General features: G+C 41.7%; 1 protein-coding gene across 3 annotated transcripts in view; it reads left to right on the top strand.

Annotated features, from left to right (window-relative positions):
- The first annotated feature begins 3,482 nt into the window (after positions 1–3,482).
- The window catches only part of LOC306940957 (solute carrier family 41 member 3-like), a 55,389-nt gene continuing 48,206 nt past the window's right edge, over positions 3,483–10,665 (top strand). The window contains exons 1-2 of one of the 3 annotated variants that reach the window (XM_079526243.1): positions 3,483–3,690; positions 7,919–8,286. In XM_079526243.1, coding sequence (XP_079382369.1) covers positions 7,966–8,286 — 321 coding nt within the window. In that variant the 5' untranslated portion in view covers positions 3,483–3,690; positions 7,919–7,965. Of the gene's footprint in view, positions 3,691–5,423; positions 5,562–7,918; positions 8,287–10,665 lie in introns of those variants that run through there. The other 2 variants (XM_079526241.1, XM_079526242.1) reach the window with 2 other exon arrangements.

Genomic DNA, 10,665 nt, shown 5'->3' with positions numbered 1-10,665 from the left:
AGTACAAATGTACCATTATTTTCACCTACAATAGTATATATCCGGCAGTTACTGCAGAATGCTTTCCGGCTTTTAAAACAGCAGGCCAAGCCTGACGGGACATTAGATTGTAGTCTCTCTGCTCTCCCTTAGCTTTCATGAATATTCATCTCATGGTCACTGGCAGCAACTTCGCATTCAGCATTTTGCTGCAGGCCTGGCTGGCTGTACGGCAGCACCTTGTGACCAAACCAGTTCAATAGACATTACATCACCTGAACAGCAGTCAATAAAACCAGGGAACCACAAAGTAAAGCCTTCAGTATAAATGTAGTCATAACTCTCAAAATTACAGGTCATATTAGCCAACAGTATGCTTGGAGGCAAACTAATTACTTAATACCGGTAGGTAGATGTGAATCAGGGAAATAACAACCATATACGAAAGAGGTGTAAGTGCAACACCTAGTGGACGAATGGTGTCAGGAATATTTCAGCTGCAGTGTGAGTTTGTTGGAGTTTGCACCAAGGAGCTGTACCATTTACTATAACAACCATCATCATCATCATCATCATCATCATCTACCACTTGAATATCCCATTTTAACCTGACGTAAAAAAAAAAATCACACCCGTGTGAACTGAGTGGTGCAAGGTCTTATATAGCCTGATCAGCTGTGGTCTGACGTAATGTCAGTGACCATAGTAACCATGCTCATTATTTTGGGCCCCACATACAGGTACACACAAACACGGATACAAACAAAGCTGGTTGTTGGAGTGGTTTGCACCACTCAAAAAAAAAAGAAAATCTTCTGAAAGAATAAAGTACCACAGACGAAAAACAGTCCAAATGTCATTCTGACCCCTCCACAAAAAGGCCTCGTTGTCCTGAACCCTTATCTAGCATTTATACATTATGGATCAATAGTGTGGACTTAGACTGTTTTTGAGCTTCTAGATCTGCTATTTTTCAATAGCTAAAGTATAACATAATGCTTAAAACACCAAAAGGGGTTCCCGCCCAGAATGGGATATTATCCGGTGTACAAATGGTGGTGTGTTCACTGTGTTGGCCACTGGTGAAAATCACTTATTCTACAGGTCAGGCCTGAACCACAAACCGTCCTCTCACCAACATCATTATTATAGTTTTTGAGGAGCACTAGCCCCCCTATCTATGCCCAGCTTTCCGGATTTGTGTGAACAGAAACATTGGCTTGTGATTGGCCGATCACCCCATAGCGATGATTTGATTGGCTGAGCGAAGTAGCCTACATATTGACGATAAAAGTGAGGGCTGAAAAGTGAAGACGCCAAAAGTGATTGGCCGAATTACATTTGTGATGATTTCATCGGCTGAGCACGGAATGTGATGTTGGCTATGATGATGTGACTTATTTTTTATTTTTTAAAGATATTTTTGGGTCTTTTTGCCTTTATTGATAGATCACAGTAGTCTGATAGGAAACGGGGAGAGAGAGAGAAGGGGTAACCTCGCGTCACCAGGCTTTCCACCTCGGAGGAAAGCCTGGTCTGTGTTCCAAAATGTCAGGCAAGGGCAGTGGTGGAAGAAGTGCTCAGAAGTAAAAGTCGGGCAATCAACATTTCAATTGAGTAAAAGCACTAAAAATAGGGCGAGGCCTACTGTACATGCCTGCTGACTTACACTACCAAACGTAAAAGCATTGCAGAATATGGTCCATTTCACATTGGATTACAATTAGTAATGCATTCATGTGTTCCTTACTTTAATGTTGATGCTGGCAACTTAACACTAAATAATATGTTTTTGTATTAAATCTGCAAAGTAACACTGACTAACACAACTAAAGCTATCAAATAACTGCAGTGGAAGATTTGCCTCTGAGATGTATAGTGACATTTATAAATTAAAAAAAATCATAATAAAGTATCCTACTTGGCTACGTAGGTACTTCAAAGGGTAGTACCAGTGCCACAACATTGATATTGTGTGAAACCACAGCTTGGACCGCCATGCATGCACAACATGGCTCCAATGGTCTAAGTTTAGCACAGTGTGCACAGGAATACCCTCCGGTGCACACTGCCAAGTCTGTAGCCAGCTCTTGGCAGCACGTCAGACTTCTAGTAACAACATCTCAGTCACATAGTCACTAAATATCCTACAGTAAAGTGGGGTCTTCTGGGGACCCCCAGGGGTCCTTCAGGGGGAAACCGTTTGAGAACCACTGTCCTACACAATGAAAACCTCGCCATCAATTTAACTCTGAGAGTGTAAGATGGACCTTTCGGTCCATATTACACTCTCTTGAATTAACAGGACTTGTGTGTGTGGGGTAGCATGTGTACAGTACAGTGTGACTATGTCTTATTGCTAACAGATATTGGGATCCTGTGGAAATGTTCACACAGGCTGTAAGAAATGTTAAGAACAATCACAAAACAAAGTGATTGATAATTATTATAATGGAAAATATTGATAATATAGCCTAGATCGTTTTCTCTGTCGGAAAAGGACCTTCAATTACAATGCACACCCTTGAATGAGGACCCGACCTCCTGGTTGTTTAAACAATATAGGCCTATGCAAAATGCACACGTTGGGGTGGTGCAGGGGTAACGTTCCTGCCCGCCACCGTGGAGAGGAGACCGGGGGCTGAATTCCCTGCGACGCATGATCTGGCTTGGCTGGGCGCTCCAACGAACCCAGTCGGATGTTTCCGTGGGTGGGAAGCCGGACGTGGAGGGTGGAACTGGGAGGGATAGCGTGCCGTTTTCCTCCACACGTGCTACTAGTGTAGTAGTGTGGTAAGTACTCGAGTCCTTGACTCGTCTCAAGTCCGGTCTCGAGTCCACATTTTCATTTACTCTCGACTCAGACCAAGGGACTAGTCGGGACTCTTCCCCCACCAAGTCCACTCGAGTCACAAGTTACTACAATACAATGAATTCATTGTATTATACCCATATTATGAGGAGCCCAAGAGCTGGCAGGTGTCTTGTATTGGTGTAGCTGATGTGTCTGCCTGCTCTGTAGGAAAGAAATCTGGTCTCAAATGTTTGATCAAACCATGTGACTCCCATGTGAAAAGCATTGTGGTGGCCCAAACCATGTGACTCCCATTGGAAAAGCATTGTGGTGGCCCAAACCATGTGACTCCCATTGGAAAAGCATTGTGGTGGCCCAAAAAAACAAAAAAACGACCAAACATTGCTTGATTGGTGTTTGGTACGTGTGAACTAGGCCTAAGTGTTAATGGAACTCTTGAGAGTTGTAACCAAATGAACCCGCAGGGCCTATTTTAAAGTGCAGGACTGCATGGTAAAGTGAACGAGCTGCAACTGACAGAGTGAGATGAGGTCAGACAGACGGAGGGATATCCTTATCTGCCAATGGCTTGAAATTTAAGACCACACACGCACGCGCACACACACGCACGCACAAACGCACGCACGCACGCACGCACGCATGCACACTTGCACAGCACACATACATGCACAGCACAAAAATTCACAACATAGCTCAGTGAGCACGGCATGGGCACACATATGGAACATACACACACGTACTGTAGCCTTTGAATGTACATTGATAGAAGCACGCACACACGCACGCACACACACACGCACACACGCACGAGTGGGGCGCTCACAGTGACTGTCAGTTGTTCTGGGTGACTGGTGTTCACCTCAGTGGATCTGCTTTAGGATCTCTTGATAGGAAAGGTAAGGACTTTGACTAACCTTTGGTATAGAGAGCAATGTCAGTCACACAGTATGAATGCTCAGTGTTAATCTATTGTGACTCTTACAGTGTACAAGGGGTTCATTTGGTTAGGCTATATTTGTAACAATCCCATGGACCGTGACCTCTGGCTGTGGGTCGAGTTTCCATGGAATATGACCGGACAGTTATAGCTTATTGTTGTCATTACAGTTGTTGGTTTTATTATTGCTGCTGCTGTCTGTTTCTCTCTGTATATTTCTGTATCTCTTGCTCTGTACATATTACTAGGCCTCTCTCTCTCTCTCTCTCTCTCTCTCTCTCTCTCTCTCTTGGTCTGTATCTCTGATCTCTGTATCTCTCTCTATATTTCTGTATCTCTTGCTCTGTACATATTAGGCCTCTGTCTGTCTGTCTGTCTGTCTGTCTGTCTGTCTGTCTGTCTGTCTGTCTGTCTGTCTGTCTGTCTGTCTGTCTGTCTGTCTGTCTGTCTGTCTGTCTGTCTGTCTGTCTGTCTGTCTGTCTGTCTGTCTCTCTCTGTCTCTCTCTCTCTCTCTGTGTCTCTCTCTGTCTCTCTCTCTCTCTGTCTCTCTCTCTCTCTGTCTCTCTCTGTCTCTCTCTGTCTCTCTCTGTCTCTGTCTCTCTCTGTCTCTCTCTCTCTCTCTGTCTGTCTCCGTCTCTCTCTCTTGGTCTGTATCTCTGATCTCTGTATCTCTCTGGATTGAATTGTAAACACTTAAAACTTCTTCACTAATGATCATGATAAAATAGCACAATTTTATTTTTCGACTCAGTCTGTGTCACATGGGAGGGCTGTTGGCAGTTCAGAAACCCGTCCACCAGTGACATCATAGGGGGAATCCCAGCTAATAGAAACTGCAGGCTTTCTATTCCTGAAAAGTTACAATGCGAAAATGGAAGCCATCGTTCTCACGATAATAAAAATCTAAATATATTTTTAAATCTCGTTTAAAAAAAAAATCTGCCTAATGATATGTCACTGGTGGATGGGTTTCTGAACTGTCCACAGACCTCTTATGAGACAGGAGAAAATTGTACTATTTTATCATGAACATTAGTGAGGACTAATTATATGAAGATAGGTTGAAAAGTGTTTTTAGTGTATCTAATTGTAATTGCATTGCAAATTGCATCATGTCTTGTCTTGTGCTTGTCAATACAATTAACAATTGATTTATTAAAAAGATAAACCTTTATTGACTTGATAAACCATGGTCTTTTATACCTTGTGCGTGCGTGCGAGTGAGCGACCACAAACACGCGCACACGCACGTGCGCACACACACAGGCAAGCGCGTGCTGCAATTAGGCCTACTCCTATTCTTTGTCATGTAATTTATTGTGAATAATTTTGAATTATAAAATTATCAGCATGAAATCTGAATCCCCCCCCCCCACCGCCCACCCCTTTTCCCCCTCACTGTATATGTTTATTTTCCCTTTTTACCTCTTTATGATGAATTCCTGTTCTTTGACTATATAGAAGTGTCTATTGTCTCTAAATGTTAATAAATATTTCAATCAATCAATCAATCAATCAATCAAATCAGAATCAGATTTGACATCAAACATAAATATTCACTTTCTTCAGAGGGCGGGACTGCCTATTAGACCCCTCCTCCCGTTGGTTTCAAACCAATCACAGTGCGAGTAGTGGTGTAATTATTGGTTACCGCTGCTACTGCTAGTATACTATTATGGTCTGTGGGTCCATGCCATGGCAGCCTCCTGTAGCACGACTGACGTGGATATCTCCGATATGTTGGATCATATATATTGTTGTTGTGAATGACCATGTGTTTATTGACGGGGCGGTCAGGCGACCATCAGCAGATTATCAACAGCACTGTATGTATGTGTATGAATGTTTACCGTTCGTGCTGGCTGTTGTTTGTTTTGCAACATTGTAACATTATAACATTGTAAACAACAACTAACGCTTATTGGCAACGCGTGACGAAGAAGAAAGACGCACCCCTTGATGTGTAGCTACCGGTAACTGGTGTTTGGCTGCGGAATCCCTTTTGAAAAGGTTTTGTGCTAGACCTGGGAATCTGGGAATTTGTCATTCCCAGATTCGGCACAAACAAGGGACTAAATTATTTTCGCTCCTATGCCACCAAAATGTGGAACGCCCTACCAACAGTCATTAAGACATGCGAATCCCTTGACTCCTTCAAAACCGCTCTCAAAGGGCACCTACGGACGGCTGCAATTCTATAGAAGTGTCTATTTGTACGTCTCTAAATGTTTTGATGATTTGAACATGGTGGACCCTATTGGAAACAAGTGTAATGCTTAATTGGGTCGTCCACTCACAGTTAACAGCCTTTGTATTGAGTTTATGCTTGAAATGTACTGTAATTCTGCAAACTGTTAATAAATTCTTCAATCAATCAATCAATCAATCAAAACTGCATCGCCCCCCGTAACAATCTGAATCCCACCGCCCACCCCTTTCCCCTTTTTTTTTACCTCCTTTATGATGAATTCCTGTTCTGTTCTTTTTGGCTATGTGTGAAAGTGTCTATTTGTACGTCTCTAAATGTTGTGATGAATTGAACAAGGTGGACCCTCTTGTAAACAAGTGTAATGCTTTATTGGGTCGTCCACTCACAGTTAACAGTCTTTGTTAACTGGATATCGAGGTAAAAAAAATGATATTGAGATGATGAAATGAAATCTATATTTACCCAGGGTATCTGGGCTAAACTCAAGAACTTGTTTCCAGCCAGGCCCTGCTCATAGAACACATTTAATCGTAGTGGTTCAATGCCTTGTTCAAGGGCACTTCAGCGGTGGTAATTTTAACGTGTCGGACGGCTGATTCGAACTAGGAACCTTCCGGTATCAAGACCGCGCCGCTATCCGTTCGGCCACCGCTCGGCCACAAAGGTGGTTCAAGATCTCGGTTCAAGATCTCGGTTCGACTACGAACCACTGTGTACTTGTGCTCAGTGAATCTGTGCACAAACCTGCCCTTTCTTCAGCCCACGTCACATTGCTAAAGCTAGCTACTACAACTCAGTCGGAACTTATATAAATGATAAAATATAATGTGTGACCCATCAGTAGGCTAGTATAGTGGTTGGCGCCCATGCTTATTCTTCGATTGAGTCATTTGGTGTGTCAGATTATAGGACACCAGCTGGTCGACAACAGTACTGCCTGAAGCTCATCATTATGGCCAAATGTAATATCTCCTGTCCTGTGTGTAAGGGATAAAATAAAAGTATTGCAGTTAGTGATTCTTAAGAACAAATGTTTATCCTGGACTCCAATTTACAGTGTACAATCTTCATTGTTTTAGACAATGTTGTGTAAATATTTTCCATTCAGATTTGTTTATACAATTGTAAAAACCTACAAATACATGTAGCTACAAACATGCACAATGTTTCTGCAAATCTACAAATATTTGTACACTTTCCGAGTTACAGACCTGGTATGGTTAATTTGGTTCAAATATAAAATTTGCGATTTAAGCTTTTCATCTCTGAGGCTCAAATGTAAATAGAAAGAATACAATATAAAACTTAAAACTATGTCACAAAGTTTACAGAATTGATATCCAATGTATAACCAAATGTCTCAATGAAACAAGACACCAAAGCACCTCCAGCCACACTGTTCCCATGTGCAAAGCAAAGTTCTTTGTTTACCCAGGGTGAATGGACTAAGCTCAAGAACTTGTTTCCAGCCAGGCCCTGCTCATAGAACATTTCATCGTAGTGGTTCAATGCCTTGTTCAAGGGCACTTCAGCGGTGGTAATTTTAACGTGCCGGTCCGGGGATTCGAACTGGCGACCTTCCGATAACAAGACCGCTCCGCAAACCGTTCGGCCACCGCTGCCACTTGTGGGTCCAGAAGACCGTCCCATTTTCTTCCCTCTACATATTTTAATGCAGTGGTTCCCAAAGTGGGGTCCGAGGACCCCCAGGGGTACTTGAGGGAGTTCTAGGGGGGACCCTGCTAAATGATAATTTGTAACCAAATGGACCCTTTAGGCTAGGGTCTGTAACTCAGAGTGTACAAATGGACCACATAGAAACATAGCTTTTTCAGAAAACTGTCAGGATGTAGAAGACATTTTTAGAATCTGATCTCAGGTCAAAATGGGTTAAGATATTTTCCATAATAGCAGAATTGGATGTATTCCCCAGTCCTTTTACTTACTGCGTCGCCATCTTTGTGTCTCTTACTGTCAGACTGACCCACCACAGTCACCTCCACCGCCCCTACGCCCACCAGCACCATGCCAGGTGACGACACACAGTCCCGTCAAAGGAGGAAACCCAAGAAGTCTCGGCCCAAGGGGAAGGGCAAAGGCCAGGGCGGCGGCAGCCCCGATGCCCGCCTGGCGGACGCCTTAGACGGGCAGGATGAGCCCCTCTTGGCCCCCGTCCTGCAGCCGGCGCCCAAGAGGCCGGCTGAAGACAAGAGGCCTAGTAAGGTGACGTTCGCCAAGGAGCTGGACGAGGAGTCGTCGGGCGCCATTTGTCTACAGGTGGTGTTCCCCTACCTGCTGGCAGGGATGGGCATGGTGATGGCGGGCATGGTGCTAGACTCTGTGCAGGTACGTAGTGTGTGTGTGCGTGTGTGCGTGCGTGTCTGTGCACGCATAATTTAGCAATAACCATTAGCATTTCATTTGCAAGGTGGGCCCCTATACAATTAGACACACTGGTGGTGTCTGTTTTATGACATCAATCTCTCTCTCTCTCTCTCTCTCTCTCTCATATATACGCCTATCATCCTGTCACTCGAACTGTACAGTTTAGGCATTATCAGGCTCTCTTATCCAGACTCAGTGACTTACAAAGTGGAAGGTCAGAGTGTAGATGCCATGTAGCCTGGCTTGGCCAGCCTCATAGCGGGGATTCACTGAAGATTCTTCACCGCATATGAGTCTGGACTTCGGCCATAGGCAGATTGCTGTTCTTATCGTTTCTGTGTAAACTTTTAAACTTGTTGCGTTGAGGGCAGCCATTGTTGTTTTGAAAGTACTGCAGCATGAATGTTATGTCACCATATACACATGAACCAATCAGAGGCTGCTTTTCACTGTTGTACCGTTGTAGCCGTTGAAACACAGTCACTGATTGGCCCCGATCATTTTCTGATTTCTCCAGCTTCCGCATACTCTCTGCCAATGAGCCTGAGTCCAGACTCATATGCGGGGAAGAATCTTCAGTGAATCCCCGCTATGAGGCTGGCCAAGCCAGGCTAGATTCCATGCACCATCGTTAATCCACGACATGGCAAATGGCCATATAAGTGTGCAAAGAAAACAATTTGGTATCCAGGACACCATGTCTAAACAACATCAAAATACTTAATTTGTGGTCACGCAAATAACAATATAATATAATCTAAATAACATGCATAGCTTGTGTACAACTAAACGACATACAGTACATTGATGCATAGTATAACTTGCACATGTCAAACAAATAGGCAACAATACATGATGCAAGGAATGAGGAGTGCTAGGGGATAAGGGGCTCCATTTTCGTCACCGCTAAACCCCTTATCCCTAAACTTCTTTGCCTTTTTTTTACTATTTTGAAAAACATTTTTGAATAGTTCAACTAGCCAATCAACATTGACACATTGTGAGCTTGTAGACTGGCCATTTTAACTATTCAAAAATGTTTTTCAAAGTAGTAAAAAAGGCAAAGAAGTTTAGGGATAAGGGCTTTAGCGGTGAAGAGTTGAGTTGATGACGTCTTCACATATGACTGTAACTGCATAAGATTACATCACTGTTAAGTGTTATGTAAGCATATTACTCTCTGGTGGACAAATCAAGAAATGATATGCATCCATGTGTACAAAAAGAAAAGAAAAAGGGATCCAATTACAGACCAGTCCAAAACTAAAACAATCTGCTAGCCAAACATAACTTCATCACTAATCACTGCTTCCTTTTGATTTCCCTTTTTGCAGCTTTGATTTATTGCCTATCCTTGTTCTATGTGGCGGGAGGCCGCTCACATGTGTTACTGCTTTATACCATGGGTTCCTATCCTTGTTCTATGTGGCGGGAGGCCGTTCAGATGTGTTACTGCTTTATACAATTTACAATTTAGGCATTTAGCAGACGCTCTTAATCCAGAGCGACTTACATTAAGCAATAACAAAAAGCATGGCATACATCACATATATAAAAAAGTAGTTATCATGAAACATGCGTAAACTAAGAACATAACAGTGGAGTATCTATGTAAACTATACATACCATACTATATTATATATTATACATGTGTACTATAAAGTGCTATGACTACATAAAATGCAATTCTAGTGCTGTCTACGTAACATGCTATAAGTCTGTTTAAAATACTATCTTAAGTCTACATAAAGTGCTATATTTAAAATACTATCTAAGTCTACATAAAGTGCTATATTTAAAATACTATCTAAGTCTACATAAAGTGCTATATTTAAAATACTATCTAAGTCTACATAAAGTGCTATATTTAAAATACTATCTAAGTCTACATAAAGTGCTATATTTAAAATACTATCTAAGTCTACATAAAGTGCTATATTTAAAATACTATCTAAGTCTACATAAAGTGCTATATTTAAAATACTATCTAAGTCTACATAAAGTGCTATATTTAAAATACTATCTAAGTCTACATAAAGTGCTATATTTAAAATACTATCTAAGTCTACATAAAGTGCTATATTTAAAATACTATCTTAGTCTACATAAAGTGCTATATTTAAAATACTATCTTAGTCTACATAAAGTGCTATATTTAAAATACTATCTAAGGCTACATAAAGTGCTATATTTAAAATACTATCTAAGTCTACATAAAGTGCTATATTTAAAATACTATCTTAGTCTACATAAAGTGCTATATTTAAAATACTATCTTAGTCTACATAAAGTGCTATATTTAAAATACTATTTAAGTCTACATAAAGTGCTATATTTAAA

Source organism: Electrona antarctica (assembly GCF_951216825.1).
Source record: "Electrona antarctica genome assembly, chromosome: 2".
In the NCBI taxonomy this organism is placed as follows: Eukaryota; Metazoa; Chordata; class Actinopteri; order Myctophiformes; family Myctophidae; genus Electrona; species Electrona antarctica.
The sequence above is the reverse complement of the archived record's forward strand: the minus strand, read 5'-3'. Positions and strand labels throughout refer to the sequence as shown.